We start from the raw sequence: 17,362 nt of genomic DNA, 5'->3' as shown, positions 1-17,362 counted from the left end.
CTGTGAGACGAAGAAAGGGAATTCGCTGGCGACCGGCTGTCTCGCCCTCGATGATTACAGACAGCGACTTTCATTATTTTTCTCCAGATCCTGGCGAAGTCCCTCGTTTTGCAGGTAACAGCTCAGAGCGGCAATTCACTGGAGGCTGGGACCCCTGTGTCCGCCGCTCCCGAACTCACGGCACGGGTCACAGCGGAGTGCTGGGTGGGCCGGTGCTCACAGCGGTCATCACAGCGGGGTAGGCCTGCGGCCACAGCAGGGCCAGGGCGGGCCGTTGCCGGTGTTTTTCAGGGTTAATAGTGGATACCTGCTCACTGGGTTTCCGGCCGGAACAGTGGCGCAGTCGGCGGCGCGTCTGGTCGCCGATATACGATGCTGCTGCAGGGGCCGGTGGACCCGTCCGGCGGCGCGTCTGGTCGCCGGGTTACGGGGCTGCTCTGGCAGTTGTTTGCTGTTCATGCATTAAATTGACCCGTTCGGCGGCGGTCTGGTCGCTGCTTTACGGTGTTGCTGCAGGGGCAGCTATACCCGGTCAGTACTCAGTGAGGCGTGTGGCCGCCGGTTTACGGTGCTGCTGCAGGGGCACCTGGCTGCTCAGGCAGCAGCTGGCCCCGGTCGGCAGCGCTGCGGCCATTCGCGCCGTCCGGTGACGTCACGCCGTATGGATTATGCGCGGCTGCTCCGACTCCACAGATACCGTCAGATACCGCCTATCTGCCGCTACCGGCGGACTAGGAGCGGGCTCACTGGCTCACCTCCCCGGTCCGCCCCGCGCGGCACGCCTGCCGCGCCAGTGTCGGTCCGATGATGGAGTTATTATCGGCTGTGTGCGTCAAGGCACATAGTCCAAACGCCATAAGCCATGATAATCATTTATGGGAGTAAACTTGCAGCAAAAAATGCGTAAGTGTAAGGCTTATCATTATATTGACTACTGGTAATCAAACTGTCGCTATTACCTTAGTTTGAAAAGGAGATGAACTGATTTCCTGCACCAGGCTTTCATCGGGACATGAAGGGGACTTGGTAGTTCCACCTGGCACACATCGTTTCTATCAAAGTCGTTTGATGTTCCTCGCACCTGATCTGATGTTTTATTGACATTAAATATGAATAACCACATACAGACACACGTTGCATTTGCGCTCGTCGGACACATTATTGCATTGCGTATATCCTATGTCACCAGCCGATATACTCGTAGGTTGTGAATTCATCTCCACGTGGCTGATCGGTTTTAATTTCAGTTCTGTCTGCACATTATCTACGCTCCGCACCACACCGCACGGCGTGCCCTTTTACCGCGCCGGCCGGCTGAGCGCCTGACACCACTACCTACCGGCGCTCTGTGGATCGCCGTTAGAGCACGCACTGACCTCTGGAACACCCGAATTATGAGATGATAATGATTACACAGACAGAAGGAGTGATTGTGAAACGGTGTCATTCGCACTTACAAAAATAGTAGCAGCGGCATCAGTGCAACCACGAGCGCGCTATCAGTCGATGCGTGACACTGCCACTGGTATGACGAATACTTTTGTGGAGCAGCGACTTAGGTCGCACACATGCTGTCTGTTACACCGGCTTCATTATGCTGCAAGGCGCTGGCGGACGCAGGGGATGACAGAAGGACACCACTCTCCACCGGATGGTGTCCGGCAGAGTGACAGTCAGTCGATACGGTCGGTATCTCAGTTGAGGCCGTCGGAGTCTCAGTTGGAGCGTGTTGTCTAATTGAAGCGGCTGTTGTGTCAGTTGGAGCGGCTGTTGTCTCAGTTGAAGCCGTCGTTGTCGAGTCCCTGGCCGGCGGCGGCTCTCCGGCGGGTGACCAGCACGGCCAGCACGGCGGCACCGACCAGCGTCAGCGACAGCAGCACGCCCAGCGCGATGGTCGCCGACCGGAAGCCCGAGTCGTCAGCCGGCGCCGGCGTCGGCGGGCTGACGATGCCGTCGATGGTGTCGGCGGCGGCGGCGGCGGTGGTCTCCACGGCCGGGATCCGCTGGCGCAGGAAGTCGCGCTCGCCGCCGCTCAGCGCCAGCCGGCCGGTGTCGGCACACTCCAGCGTCCAGTTGAGCCGCTCGTTGCCGGCGGACAGGGCGCCGAGGGTGACGTTGTCGAGCTGCTGCGCATCCACCAGCGCCAGGGCGGCGTCGGCGTCGTCCAGCGTCCGGTTCAGGTCCCGCTGCAGCGACTCGCAGCTGACCTCACTCAGGAGACGGGCGAGCCGGAACGTCAGGACAGGAGCGCCGCGGAGCGACACCCTGAACAGACTCGGAGGGGAAGAGCCAGCAGTGGGTCCCACTGTAGAGGCCTTCGCAGTGGTAGGCTTCGGCGTTGTAGCCTTTTGTGTTGTACGCTCAGGTGTTGTAGGCTCCGGAGTTGTAACTTTCTGTGTGGTAGGCTTGGAAGTTGTAACCTTTTGCGTCGTAGGCTCCGGCGTTGTAACTTTCTGCGTCGTAGGCTCCGGCGTTGTAACTTTCTGCGTCGTAGGCTCCGGAGTTGTAACCTTTTGTGTTGTAGGCTCCGGTGTTGTTGGCTCCGGAGTTGTAACCTTTTGTGTTGTTGGCTCCGGCGTTGTAACTTTCTGTGTTGTAGGCTGGGGAGTTGTAACTTTCTGCGTCGTAGGCACCGGCGTTGTAACCTTCTGTGTTGTAGGCTCCGGAGTTGTAACTTTCTGTGTTGTAGGCTCGGGAGTTGTAACCTTTTGCGTTGTAGGCTCCGGTGTTGTTGGCTCCGTTGTTGTAACTTTCTGCGTCGTAGGCTTAGGTGTTGTCGGTTCTGGGGTTGTAACTTTCTGCGTTGTAGGCTCCGGCGTTGTAACTTTCTGTGTTGTAGGTTCCATCGTTGTAACCCTCTGTGTTGTAGGTTCTGGAGTTGTAACCTTTTGTGTTGTAGGCTCAGGTGTTGTCGGCTCCAGCGTCGTAACCTTTTGCGTTGTAGGCTCCGGCGTTGTTGGCCCCGGGGTCGTAACTTTCTGCGTCGTAGGCTCGGGAGTTGTAGGTTCCGGGGTTGTAACCTGCGTTGTTGGCTCGGGAGTTGTAGGCGTCGTTGTTGTTGGCTCTGGGGTTGTAACCTTTTGTGTTGTAGGCTCCTGCGTTGTAACCCTCTGTGTTGTAGGCTCCGGAGTTGTAACTTTCTGTGTAGTAGGCTCGGGAGTCGTAACCTTTTGCGTTGAAGGCTCCGGAGTTGTGACCTTTTGTGTTGTAGGCTCCGGCGTTGTAATCTTCTGAGTTGTAGGCTCCGGAGTCGTAACTTTCTGTGTAGTTGGCTCGGGAGTTGTAACCTTTTGCGTTGTAGGCTCCGGTGTTGTGACCTTCTGTGTTGTAGACTCCGGCGTTGTAATCTTCTGAGTTGTAGGCTCCGGAGTTGTAACTTTCTGTGTTGTTGGCTCCAGGGTTGTAACTTTCTGTGTAGTAGGCTCGGGAGTTGTAATCTTTTGCGTTGTAGGCTCCGGTGTTGTTGGCTCCGGAGTTGTTACCTTTTGTGTTGTAGGCTCCGGCGTTGTAATCTTCTGTGTTGTAGGCTCCGGAGTTGTAACTTTCTGCGTTGTAGGCTCGGGTGTTGTTAGCTCCGGTGTTGTACTTTTCTGCGTTGTGGGCTCTGGAGTTGTAACCTTCTGTGTTGTAGGCCCCGGCGTTGTGACCTTCTGTGTTGTAGGCTCCGGAGTTGTAACTTTCTGTGTGGTGGGCTCGGGAGTTGTAAACTTTTGCGTCGTAGGCTCCGGTGTTGTTGGCTCTGGTGTTGTGACTTTCTGCGTTGTAGGCTCGGGTGTTGTTGGCTCCGTGTCGATGGCGGTCAGCAGGTCCGTCAGCTGGCTCTGCATGGTGTGTACCTGCTGCTGGATGCTCTCCAGCACGTCTGCCGCGGCCAGGTCGGCGGACGGCGGGGGCAGCGCCCCGGCTGCAACGGACGGGGCCAGGACTGTCAGAAGAACCTGGACACAGAGAGTTCAACGGACCGGGACACAGACAGTAACACTACAGCGTCCCGGCTGCAACGGACGGGGCCGGGATCGTCAGAGGACCGGAACACAGAGAGTTCAACAGACCGGGACACAGACAGTAACACTACAGCGCCCCGGCTGCAACGGACGGGGCCAGGATCGTCAGAGGACCGGAACACAGAGACAGTAACACTACAGCGCGCCTTAAAATTTCTGTGACCGTTCGTAATCTGGGCTGACTTAGCTTTGACCCGAAACATACCGAGGACAAGCTCGGTACCCACAGGATATCTTTCGCATACATTGAGTGTGTAAACTAAATATGCGCTTGATGTGACGTATCTGGCGGCGGCCAGAGCCCGATGAGTAAACATGACTAAATATCGATATGCTCTACTTTGGCCTGACCAATAACGTCATTAGTGACCTCTAGATAAGTGATATTAGGATTCGTTGAATAGTTTTGCAAGTGGCAGGTGCTATCACATGCCATTTGAATTTTGACAATCGGACCAGCGCTTTCGTAGATGCGGGAGGTGGGGAGGTCTGTAGAACCCTCCCCCCAGTTACTCGGGCTAAATGGAATACCTATCTCCCAGTCATGGGCGGGTTATCCATTGACCAATCTAGTGTACTCACTACTCAGTGCTCGTTCTACCTATGGTTCTGTGTGTTTGCTGCTCTACCCGTTTTGGGTGTGGAACGTCAGCTATTCCTTGTTTTCTTTGGTGGAAATTAGGGGTTTGAAGGACCTACTTAACATCTTTTTTTAACGACGGACAATTTTTCTTCAACGCCTTTTGCCTATTTAAATTCTTTTAAGCATGGGTACCTTATGGGTACCTCGAGGTGTGAATTAAAGTTATAAGTATTGATGTTATTGACAGCGAAAAGCTTGATATTGCTTTTAATATTATCCCAGCGCAGTAGTGTTTTACTTCGGTTATATTTTGGGGAGGGGCACGTTGCCGTCCATCAATTGGCTGCACCAGATACGTATAACGGGCAGTGCCGTTGCACCTTGCCACTCACCATGCTGCACGGCTATCACCGACACGGCGGCGGTGAGACTGAGACCGAGTCGCGCGGCGCTGGCCATGACTGGCGGTGTCTGGGGCGGGCGGCTGTGACCTGCGCTGACCTGCGCTGGGGCGCGGTGATCAGACCGCCGCGATGCAGGACAATCCTCCGACTGGCTGCGCCGCGCCGACCCAGTCCCGCCTGCGTACCTGCTATCACGGCGTGGGCCGCTTGGAAAACGATTAGATTGTGCAGCCAGCACGTCATAAAAGGCCCGGCCCGGATGTTGGCTGGCTCTCCGGGGCTGTCTTTTCTGAGCGCCGTCTGGTCGCCTGGGTACAGATACCGCAGACGGGCGACGCTCCGACGGGGATTAGCGCTATCACGCCGGTGGCTGCCGCGGGTCCGTCATTGCGCGCTGTCCTATCACACGTGAAGGACGGCCGGATTGGGTCCGTCCTGCGAGTGATTCACGGCCTACTGACGGGCCAGGCTGCTGACTGCGTGAAGATGTCTGACATCAACTCGGCAGTTTGCGATTCCAGCTGAACAGCTGACTGTTTGCATTACAAATAGCATTTTTGATGGGGCGGTGAATGACAGAATGACACTCGTAATATCTCCTATGCCAGACATGTGCATGGATTCGAGAAAATGGACCTGGGATCTGATCTCACGGGTCCTGATCTCGGATCCGACGGGATCATAGATCCAGCTCTGTAATTTATCGAGAGATCCGTAGGGATCACAGGTCCGAGTCTCATTTTTGGCTTGAGATCCAGTGAGATCATAGATCCTTACTTATTTTTTGTCAACACATATCCCCCCCCCCAAAAAAAACACTTGTTTCAACTCACAAACATACTGTTTTAGTGATTTTACGTGATCGCACGTCATAAACCATAGTTTTGTGGCACTTATTGGCATAGAAACCCTATAAAACATGGTTTCAAATGTGGTGCATGGTGGGATCCATTCAGGTCTCAGATCATAGATCCATGTTCTTAATTTATCGTCAGATCATATGAGATCATAGATCCAAGATGTATTTTTCACGCCGGATCCTGTGGGATCATAGATCCCAACCTGTACTTTGCTTCGAGATCCACTGAGATCATAGATCCATCACTCGGATCCATGCACATGTCTGTCCTATGCAATGAAAACTTTTCTCACGGTGATATACGGAAATGACTGGAGGCCCGAATAGATCGAGGTTCGAGGCAGGAGATGCCAGCGGATCGCTGGCTCATCAACTCTAGCATCGCAGGAGCGGACTTTGGCTCAGAGACGTATTGTGGATTTCGGAATAATGAGAAAGGTTTTAAATGGACAGTACGATTGCTGACTATATATGCAAACAGATAACGAAAGTTCCAACAATGTGACGAACTTGATAGAGGAAGTCCATTTAAATTCTTTATCAGAGCCGTCCCTATCCGAAATGTCATTAGCACAAACTCAGCATTGAGCGATGAAGCGGCTTGGCGTACCATTACCACACGCCACGCGGTGAGGTGCTGAGGAACCCGCGCTTCACCTCTGTCCTCCTCGATACATACATACGTTGTCAGTCGCCGTTGGAGACGAACATTGACGATGATTTTACAGCGCTGGACCGGTCCGGCCATCGGTCAACATGTTCTATAAGTACGACTTTGTATCACCGCTGGCCCAGAGTCGCTTTGTTTCATGTTCGATTATTATCCTCCCGGGAGATGGACCATGTCCTCTGCTAATCCCGCCGCAAACACCCGTGTTACCGACACCGGGTGGTGGTGGACGGTTCCCCCGTGTCCGGCGCGGTTCCCGACCGCTGTGGTTCGCCGCGGCCGCGGTTCCCGACCGCTGTGGCTCCCGGCGGCCGCGTGGCCTGCCCCGCTGTGGTTCCCGGCGGCCGCGTGGCCGGCCCCGCTGTGATTTGTGTCAACATCTACCGGCGTTCCTCGGTGTCTGGTCGCCGCTCCCCTCCCCTCATTCCGTCTGTGATAGAGCCGGCACGCGTCTCGCTGTCGGCGGAAAGTCCTGCACTGACGCAGGCCGGTGTCGTCACCGATTGTGGCCGTCCCCCAGTACAGGACGGCGGCCCAGTGAGCGCATCCCGCCCCCGGCCGCGTACTTTGTCATCTGTGGCACATAAAACCGATGGAGAAATGGCGGCGCCTATCGGATCCGGGTCGGTCGGTCGGGCGGCGGCTAACGGCGACATCTCGCCCCGATATCTGATATGAAGGCCCGAGTTAGTCTGAGTCACTTTTTCCTTGCTAGTTACCTAGTTACCGGTGTATAATTTTTTATTATTGTCGGAATGCTAGGGACTGAACTTGCAATTGGGGTGCAAATGGGGTCCATGGGGTGCAATATGGGGTGAAGCGAATGGTATTGCATCCAGTTGGTTGTTTGTGCGGTATTCCGCATCTGAGGGTTGATCTGTGGGAGCTGGGAAGTGGGGTGGTCACACACTGCCACTGCCCAGAGAACTGACTGTCGCCTCTCCGATCCCCGCGCCCGGACTGTCAGATCTGCACTGGCGAATACAGGGCACATCAACCGATACATGCAATCGATGTGGGCCGTACACCTACAACCAATAGATCCGGTGAGGGTTAAGTCGTCCAATAATTTACGACGAAATACTTCTTCACGACTGACCAAACCACCTCTTTCTCCATTGAAAAGTTGAACGTACAGGAAATATTCCATATTCTGTTGATCCTCCCTCCCCATGTGTAGCGTGACGCAAGGATGAATGTGAGCCGTATAAGTGTGAGTCAGCTTCAGCGTCGAGCTGTGAACCGGTGACCCAGCGTTGGTCATAGCCGCCGGCATCTGATGCCGGCAGGGCCGAGTTACACCCTGCAAGTAGCTGGGCCGGGCATGACGTATGGGAGCATGATTGGCTGGTTATGATGTGAGATATATGACGTATGACAGCGCGATTGGTTGGTGATGATGTGAGATGTGTGTCTGCGAGCTGTGGATGTGCCAGGAGGGGGATTGTGAGTTTAGTTGGCTGGAAGGTGTAGAGGAGAGCAGAATAGATCTTCTTCTTGTGCTGGACGGTGACTTTTAAGTCAGTACGACAAGCTATTTCGGCCTTCTCGACTAAGTGTTGTGATTATGTCTGACGTAGAAGAGGGCAGTGGTGCACCGGTAGCTGGTACCAATACCATGGAACCAGAGTTTCCTGCGCCTGCATTCGATCTGCGGGCAATACCGGAGTTCGACGGCAGCGGTGACGTCGTCAGATGGCTGGAGCAGGCGACACAGCTGTGTGCCCTGCGTCGTGTGTCACTGGCCGCTGTCATACCCACACGCCTGAGGGACCAGGCGTACGAGGTGTGGGCCACCCTCTCCTCCACCGAGCAGCGGGATGCTGCAATCGTCCGCCAAAAACTGCATCGTGCATTTGCATTGGGACCCGACGCGGCTATGTATGAGCTGTATCACCGACGTCTACAACCGGGCGAGTCTGTGGATGCCTACCTGGGATCAGTCAAGCGGCTGATATCCCTCATAGGTTCAGTGTCCAACGAAGTGATGACGACGCACTTCCTGCAAGGTCTGCCGCCGGAGGTGCGGCTAACAGTACGTAACAGTGCTGGAGATGAAACTCTCTCCTTGGAGCGAGCCGTCGCCGTCGCTAGGTCAACGTTGGCGATGGCGGCCAGGGAGAGAGCGACTGCATCGGTGGCTGTCGTCCAGCCGCCGCCATCATATGTACAGCAGCAGCGGGGAGCCAGAGGGACGGGTCGCCGTCCACCACTGCGGTGTTGGACCTGTAACCAGGTAGGCCACATCGCCCGGCTCTGCCCAAACGGGCACGGCGACGGCGCTACATCAGCGCCACGGGCTCCGCCGTCGCCAGCTGCCGCAGTGACCCAAGAGCCCCCATCATCGACATCAATGTAAATGGGCGCAAGTGCCGAGCACTCGTCGACACAGGGTGCAGCGAGACAGTGGTGTGGAAGGGCATGGTGTCCTGCTGGGAGCGGAGTGACGCCAGCTTGGTCGCTGTCAACGACAGCCCGGTGCTGTGCTGTGGGCGGGCTGTGGTCAGCCTTGGAGTGCGCGGGGCGACAGTGAGTGTGCGGGCGGTCGTCGTACCGGCCCGGTTGCTGGGCGTAGACGTGTTGCTGGGCATGACCGGCATTGACGCCCTGCAGGGCGTGAGTGTAAGTGGAGGATCCGTTCGCTTCGGGAGCGACAACCCAGTTGCGAGCGTCGACACGGCTGCTGTGGTGCAGCGTGAGGCCCCGCCGGAGCGGGAGGTGTGTCGAGCGGTCGACACGGCTGCTGTGGTGCAGCGTGAGGCCCCGCCGGAGCGGGAGGTGTGTCGAGCGGTTGACACGGCTGCTGTGGTGCAGCGTGAGGTCCCGCCGGAGCGGGAGGTGTGTCGAGCGGTCGACACGGCTACTGTGGTGCAGCGTGAGGCCCCGCCGGAGCGGGAGGTGTGTCGTGCGGTCGACACGGCTGCTGTGGTGCAGCGTGAGGTCCCGCCGGAGCGGGAGGTGTGTCGAGCGGTCGACACGGAGCCGGAGCTAAGGATTGACGAGACTGACTTCACGGCTGTGTTCGATGATGTGTGGACAGTCCGTTGGAAATGGGCCGGTGGCGTGGCTCCGCCCCCGCTTGGAAACTCGATAGCTCAGTACGGTGTGCCGAGTTGTGCGCGTGAAAAATTCGATGCAGAGCTGGCGCTGTGGATTAGTGAGGGCTGGCTGCGCGAATACGATGAGACGATGTACGGTCCCGCACAGGGATTGATCCCGTTGATGGTGGTTACTCAGGCAGCGAAGGACAAGGTGCGGCCGGTGTTAGATTATCGGGAACTCAATCAACACCTGACACGTCACACAGCCGACGCTGACGTCTGCGTGGAAGAGCTGCGAAGGTGGCGACGTCACGGACGCCGGGTCGCTGTCCTGGATCTGAAGAAAGCTTTTCTTCAGCTTCGTGTGGACCCGGCCCTGTGGCCGTACCAGACAGTCATCGTGCAAGGGCGGCGGTACTGCCTGACCAGGGTCGGCTTTGGGCTCAGTATCGCGCCTCTGATCATGAAGGCTGTGGTCAGGAAGGTGCTCGCACAGAGCCCCGGGTTGGCAGAGGCAGTGCTGCCTTACGCCGATGATCTGCTGGTCAACGAAGCGGTGGTCTCGGCTGATGAGGTTGCCGAGCACTTCGCTCGATTCGGGCTCACATGCAAGCCGCCGGAGCGGGTCGCGACCGGTGCACGTATGCTGGGCCTTCGTGTCGCCGAGAGCGACGGGCCGGCACTCCAGTGGAGTAGGGACGGGGAGTCACCAACGCAGGCTCCACCCGTGCTAACGCGGCGATCTGTCTTCGCGTGGGCCGGCCAGCTGACATCTCATGTGCCGGTCGCAGGCTGGCTGCGGCCGGCCGCTGCATGGATGAAGCGGACTGCCAACCGCCTCAGCCCGGACTGGGACACTCCGATCGTCAGCGAGGAACTACAACGTGAGGTGGATGAGGTGTCACGGCGGTTTCGAGCATGTGACCCGGCACGCGGCCAGTGGTGTGTGACAGGGACGAGCGTCGTGGTGTGGACCGACGCCAGCTCCATCGCCCGCGGTGTCGTGCTCACTGACCCTGACACGGGCGCCATCATCGAGGACGCGTCCTGGCTGCGTGCCGAATCGGAGAGGGACGTGCACATCAATATCTCAGAACTGGATGCCGCTCTCAACGGTGTCAACCTGGCGGTAGCATGGGGCTTCCGTCGCCTGACGCTCCGGACAGACTCGGTGACGGTGCACCGCTGGCTGAGTGACGCGCTGTCGGGTAAGGCAAGGCTGCGAACCAAGGCGCAGTCCGAAATGCTTATCCGACGGCGCGTGGCTGTTTTCCGTCAGCTCGTCATCGAGTACGAACTGGAGGTCACTATCGAGCTGGTCGCGTCAGCGGTCAACCGTGCTGATGAGGTGACGCGGGTGCCCAACGCCTGGCTGCAGACTGCCGACCAGCCAACCACTGATTCGTCCAAAGCACAACCGGTGGCTGTCGCTGCCATCACAAGTGCCTCAGCGAGTGACATCCGCACCATCCACGAAAACATCGGTCACCAAGGAGTGAGGAGAACGTTGTGGTACGCCCGACGTGAGCTGGGGGTGAGGCGGGTGTCAAAACCAGCTGTGCGAGACGTGGTCAGACGATGCCAGACGTGTGCCTCGATTGACCCGGCGCCGGAGCGCTGGCCCGGTGGGTCACTCGGAACAGAACGCACGTGGGATCGCCTGGCCATGGATGTCACCCACGTGCACGGCCACCCATACCTGACGCTGGTGGACTGCGGGCCGTCGAGGTACGCCATATGGCGACGGCTTCGCCGGGCAGGAGCTCTGGAGATTGTGAGTGAGCTGGAGAACGTGTTTCTAGAGCGTGGAGCCCCGGCGGAAATACTCACGGACAATGCGACAGAGTTCCGTGGCCGGGTCATGTTAGCGTTCGCGGCTCGCTGGGACGTATCCATCCGGTTCCGCGCTGCCTACGAGCCCGGCGGGAACGGCATCGTCGAGCGCCATCATCGTACCATCAAAGTGATGGTGGCCCGGCAGTCCTGCTCCGTTGCTGAAGCAGTCCATCGATACAACGTGACACCGAAGGATGGCAGTGACCCGGCCACAGCTCCAATCAACGGGGTGCTTCGACACCCTGGCCGAGACGTTGACGTGACGCCCCGCAGAACCTCAGACGAGCCTGGTGACGCCCTGCCGCTGAAGAAACCCGGTGTATACCAGGTAGGGGACAAGGTGTGGGTTCGGCGGCGGGGCGACCGATGTTTTGTAAAGTCAGACGAGGGTATTGTGACAGGCGTCGTTTCGGCCCAGACAATCGAAGTCGATAATGTCCCACGACATGTGCGAAACCTCCGACATCGGTTGACCGTCCCTGAATGTCCGAGGCCAGGGGCTCTGCGAGCGCCAACGGTGGAGTGGTCTGATGACAGCGAGTGTGATGGCGTGTGTGTGTCGCCAGCTCCGAGTGATGTGACGGAGTCGGACACGCGGCCGCCCAGCGTCGCTCAGTCCCCGAACCCCGATCCACCGACCGGGTCCGATGTGTCCGCAGACGAGAGTGAAACGTTCGTGCCTGCGACGCTGCGGCGTGGTACGCGTGTTCGAAGAGAGCCGGAAAGATATGGCGATGGTGTGCCAGAGGATGTAGTTGATGCGTTGATTGAATGACATGTAACATGTAGAGTAATGTGGTTCTTCAGAACCAGGGGGTGATGTAGCGTGACGCAAGGATGAATGTGAGCCGTATAAGTGTGAGTCAGCTTCAGCGTCGAGCTGTGAACCGGTGACCCAGCGTTGGTCATAGCCGCCGGCATCTGATGCCGGCAGGGCCGAGTTACACCCTGCAAGTAGCTGGGCCGGGCATGACGTATGGGAGCATGATTGGCTGGTTATGATGTGAGATATATGACGTATGACAGCGCGATTGGTTGGTAGTGATGTGAGATGTGTGTCTGCGAGCTGTGGATGTGCCAGGAGGGGGATTGTGAGTTTAGTTGGCTGGAAGGTGTAGAGGAGAGCAGAATAGATCTTCTTCTTGTGCTGGACGGTGACTTTTAAGTCAGTACGACACCATGTCGCGGTTTCTGTCCCGGCTGCAGCTGATGGACTGCTGTGCTGACCCTCCCTCCCCTTTGTTTCAGTTTCTGTCTCGGCTGCAGCCAGTAGTGTTGTGTTGACCCTCCCTCTCCATGTTGCAGTTTTTGTCGCGGCAAAGGGAGTGTTGTGCTGACCCTCTTCCCTTCCCGTTTCAGTTTCTGTCCCAGCTGCAGCTGATGGACTGATTGTCTCTCCCCCTGTTACAGTTTCTGTCCCAGCTGCAGCTGATGGACTGATTGTCTCTCCCCCTGTTACAGTTTCTGTCCCGGCTGCAGCTGGTGGACTGATTGTCTCTCCCCCTGTTTCAGTTTCTGTCCCAGCTGCAGCTGATGGACTGATTGTCTCTCCCCCTGTTACAGTTTCTGTCCCAGCTGCAGCTGATGGACTGATTGTCTCTCCCCCTGTTGCAGTTTCTGTCCCGGCTGCAGCTGATGGACTGATTGTCTCTCCCCCTGTTTCAGTTTCTGTCCCGGCTGCAGCTGATGGACTACTCGCTGCTGCTCGGCGTGCACGACGTGGAGCGCCACGAGCGCGAGCGTCAGGAGGCGGCGCGCCAGCCGGCCGACGAGGAGCCGCCGCCGCTGGAGGAGGAGGACGACTCGTGCGGCTCCGGGTGCGCGGCCGGCGGCGGCGGCGGCGGCTCCGGCGGGCCGGCCAGCGTGCCCACGCCGCCCGACTCGCCGCAGATTCCTGACCGGCACCGGCTCAGCTCGGACGACTGCATCGACCCGCACAAGGACATCTACGCCATCCCCAGCAGCGACGGTGAGAACGGCCACCGGTCGATTCACAGCTGCAGGAGGGCGGAGGGTGGTAAAAGGCACGGGCCGGGCGAGGGACGGGGGTGGCTGTCAGAGGAACAGGAGAGGGACGGGAGAGTGACGTCAGAGGGGCAGGATAGGGACGTCAGAGGGGCAGACGAGGGACGGGAGGGCGGTCAGAGGGGCAGGATAGGGACGGGAGGGTGACGTCAGAGAGGCAGGAGAGGGACGGGAAGGCGGTCAGAGTGACAGTTAAGAGCTGTCAGCAGGCCGGTGAGACTGATCAGAGGGACGGGAGGTGGTTACAGGGACGGTGAGGCCGGACACGGGGACGGGCCGTCAGTGGTGGAGCGGGCGATCGGGGATGGAAAGGCAGACAGAGAGACGGCCGAGCGACGTTGAGAGCGATCGGAGCGATGAACTGAGAGGGATGGGTGAGTGGCGCTAGTGGCGAGAGCGATTGACAGGACCCGTTCAATGCGCATGGGGTAGGATTCATGGGGGTATTCTAGATCAGTTGATGGGATCTTGAATGAGTGTGGGGAAAGATATTCAGCATTTTGTACCGTCTGCGGTCCTGCTCTTTGCAGGGCCTGCTGCGGTCACCTGGGTCTCCGCTACGGTGGCTCGATGTATCTTACGTTTCTGAGAACTCAATATTCATTTTTTCAGGCGTGTTTCTTTCAATCTGTTTTTGCTGATGTTCGAGTCGTTTTTGTTTTTTTATCGTCGACTGGTCAAGTTGTGATTGAATCAGCGAATATTGACTTTGATGTGGAGGGAATGGCTACTTAGATTTAAAGATGGTATTAACCAGTAAAACGCCTTTTGGGCGAAGAACGAGCGAGCGAGATAGTGAGCCCTGCACGTGCAGAAGGGCGAGAGGGTACTTCCAACGGGCTTGTGCAAAGCACCCTTCTAACCGGTCGCTGGCGGTGTACCAAATTTGAACGCAATCGGCCCAGCCGTTCCTGAGATCTGGAAGCGGCATTCTGCACGTGCGCACGTGCAAACGGGGTCCAAAATGACTTTTGCACGGCACCCTACTAACCGGTCCCCAACCGTGCACCAAATTTGAGCGCAATCGGCCCAGCCGTTCTCGAGATCTGGATACGCCCCCTGCACGTGCGCACGTGCAGTAGCACCCTAACCGCAACACATGGGAATGCATTGCCTGGTGGGTGCCTACCTGTATGCCAAGTTTCAGCGAAATCGCCCCAGTAATTACCGAGTTACTGAAATGGGAACAAATTTGACACCTCTTTTTGTTGTATTTTGCACGTGCAGTGGGAGTCACTCACATATATGAAGAGTATCCGACCTTTGGTAGAAGGGATGCAGCTACCCTATAAAAATGACCGCAAGACAATCGCTCAAACCGCTGCTGAGATATGGGCCTCTCAAAATCATTACTTTTGCAAAATTGCTTGAACACCCTTGACTTTTCACGTGGCACGTGCCACGGCGGTCACTGAGATGTATCAAAAGTAGTCAATTACGGGGTAGAAGGGATGGGGCTACCCAGCAAAAAAGACCGCAGGCCATTCGGTCCAGCGATTGCTGAGATATAAGCCTCTCAAAAGCGTTACAGGCCGGGCCGGGCCGGGCCGCTCATACTGAGATTTTTCCGTTATATTGAAAAGACTTCGCTTCGCTCGCTGCGCTCGCTCGCTCGTAATTACATACGCAGTACGCACCCTTGTTTGTTTGCCGCCGTCTGACCGCTGTGCCCCGCCCCTCTGTTTGTTTCTCCGACCAGGCGACGGCACGCCCAAGTACATCTACTTCCTGGCCATCATCGACGTGCTGACCCACTACGGCATGAAGAAGCAGGCGGCCAAGGCGGCCAAAACGGTCAAGTACGGCAGCGGCGTGGACGGCATCTCCACCGTCGGCCCCGAGGTGTACGGCCGCCGCTTCCTCGAGTTCATGCAGCAGGCCATCGCGTAGGTGCGGCCGCCGAGCGCGCCGCCGATCTCAGAGGGAGGGCACGGGCCGTCCCGGGCCGGAGTAGCGGGCGCCGCGCGCTCTCCCGCGCCGGGGCCGTAGCGGCGGGTGCCGCGGGCCCTCCCAGACCGGAGCAGCAGGCGCCGCCCGGGCCGGCAGAAGGTGAGCCGCGTCGGGTCTCAGAGCGGAGCCCAGCGACCACTGCTGGTCTCTGCCGGTCCCCAGCGACCACTGTTGGTCCCTGCTGGCCCCTGCCGGTCCCGTCTGCCCGCCGACAGGCCCGAGCCGACGCCAGTGCTGCCGGGCCGGCGCTCCGAGCCCGGCCCAGACTTGTGATAGGGGCGCGGCGCCGCGAGGGGCCGGGGCGCCACCATTCCGTCGACGGTCGGCCGCCAGACGGCGCCGTCACCGGCTGCGTCGCGCCGCGCAGACGCCCGCGTGCTTTAGTGATGTGTGCGCCCCGCGGCCGGGTGCTGGACTGGAGAGGGGAGGGCCGCTGTGTCATGGGACGGGGAGGGGCGGGGGACCGGGCGGAGACTCGGCAGTCAGTGTAGGGAGGCGGGGTGTCGCGACTGGGTTACTCAGCGACTCAGAGGGGGCGGCAGGTGGACTCAGTTTCCGGGCCAGTCAGCGGCCGGTCAGTCCGGAGTTGTCCAGCCGATCGTGCTAGCACCGCCGCTGCGAACCCAGGACTCACCCAACGGATCGTGCTAGCACCGCCGCTTGGCGATCGACCCCTGGTGAACGGTGCCGGACTGGGACCGCCGCTTGCTCAGTAGCCGGGAGTCTACTCGCACGCCTACTCTCTTAGCCCGCCTCCAGAATTGTGTGTGTATGTGTGTGTGTAACGGTATGTGTACCCTGCCTGCCCAGTCGAATCTTGCCCGTGCGACCGGTAACCCCGGCAGGTCGACTCTGAGGGTGTTTTCGGCGGCCGTCGGTGCCGATAGCTGCGGACCGGTGACGAACGCGCGCCGCGGCGCCAGCCTAGCAATGTGAAAGACAAAAATTGGAGCCCAGTTGTGACACTTGATAGGTGCGCCTTGGGATCAGTTGCATCATGTCTTGCCCTCTACTCTTCCGAGAGCTTTGAGCGCCGATTATTTGCTTAACGCCTATGAATATGTACTTCTCTCTTGGTTGCTGTAATTCCTCCATTCGCGGTCGGTCGTGCTGCTCTGCCCTCCTGTCCCGTTCGTTCCTGCTGTCTCTGATCTGGTTCCCTAGTGCACGTGACATCTGTCGGATACCGGGTCCGGTGGAGCGTCTGTGACCCGGACCCGGACCCGGACCCTGGCCTCCCGCTGTAGTCCATTATCGTAACCCCATCGTGCGCAATATATGGGTAGTGCGTCTACCAGGTGTCTATGAAGGCAACTTTGGTTTGGAGAAGCGTCCGCTTTAACCCGGCGGCCGCTGGGCCTCCGCGCCACCCGCCGGCCGCTGGGGGGGGGGGGCATATAGTTGCCCCCCCTTTACTTCTGCGACGATATCGTCGCAACGCGAAGAGATAGAGAAGCGAAACTTTGCACACATCTTCCTGAATACCTAGCCGAGGTTGTGTCCAAATTTGGTGTCGATCCTATTTGAAATGACGTCACAGTGACGTCATAAGTGAAATTATAGATTTGCGACTCTCATATTCCTCACGATACATCAGATATATGGGACCGAATATAAAGGGCCGATTATTGGTCAGAAACTAGATGGAAGTGTAGTTAGATGTTTTAGGATGACAGCAGGTGCTGTCTAGTTCATTTACAGTCGAGTTTCATGCTCAGCGTCATCAGAAATGGTCTATATCAGAAAACGACAAAACTTTATGACGTCACTGTGACGTCATCTTAGGTGCTACAACCACAAAACTTTCCTCAAACATTGCCTAGGTATTCATTTGAAGCTATGCCAAGTTTCACGTTCGCAGCTCATCAGCTTTCGGAGATATTTCACAAAACGTAAAGGGGGGGCAACTTTATGCCCCCCCCCCAGCGGCTCGTGGGTTAATCGCTGCTATGCTAAAAGTCTGGGGGCTGAGTGAGCACGTCCGGTCTAT

At 57.8% G+C, this 17,362-nt stretch overlaps 2 protein-coding genes across 2 annotated transcripts in view; one reads left to right on the top strand and one right to left on the bottom strand.

Moving 5' to 3' along the window:
* Positions 1 to 16,666, top strand: part of LOC122392294 (phosphatidylinositol 5-phosphate 4-kinase type-2 alpha-like) — a 47,537-nt gene extending 30,871 nt beyond the window's left edge. Inside the window, exons 7-8 of the mRNA XM_043386985.1 lie at positions 13,063 to 13,366; positions 15,122 to 16,666. Coding sequence (XP_043242920.1) covers positions 13,063 to 13,366; positions 15,122 to 15,312 — 495 coding nt within the window. The 3' untranslated portion in view covers positions 15,313 to 16,666. The remainder of the gene's footprint in view (positions 1 to 13,062; positions 13,367 to 15,121) is intronic.
* Positions 1,081 to 5,123, bottom strand: LOC122392293 (mucin-2-like). Its single transcript, XM_043386984.1, has 2 exons — positions 4,980 to 5,123; positions 1,081 to 3,904 (listed from the first exon to the last, which is right to left on the bottom strand). The coding sequence occupies exons 1-2, from the start codon at positions 5,044 to 5,046 to the stop codon at positions 1,776 to 1,778; spliced, it is 2,196 nt and encodes a 731-aa protein (XP_043242919.1). The 5' UTR covers positions 5,047 to 5,123; the 3' UTR covers positions 1,081 to 1,775.
* Positions 16,667 to 17,362: the final 696 nt, after the last annotated feature.

This window comes from Amphibalanus amphitrite, unplaced genomic scaffold, assembly GCF_019059575.1.
Source record: "Amphibalanus amphitrite isolate SeventyFive unplaced genomic scaffold, NRLGWU_Aamphi_draft 000480F_arrow, whole genome shotgun sequence".
Lineage (NCBI taxonomy): Eukaryota > Metazoa > Arthropoda > Thecostraca > Balanomorpha > Balanidae > Amphibalanus > Amphibalanus amphitrite.
This window is presented reverse-complemented; position numbering and strand designations above follow the sequence as displayed.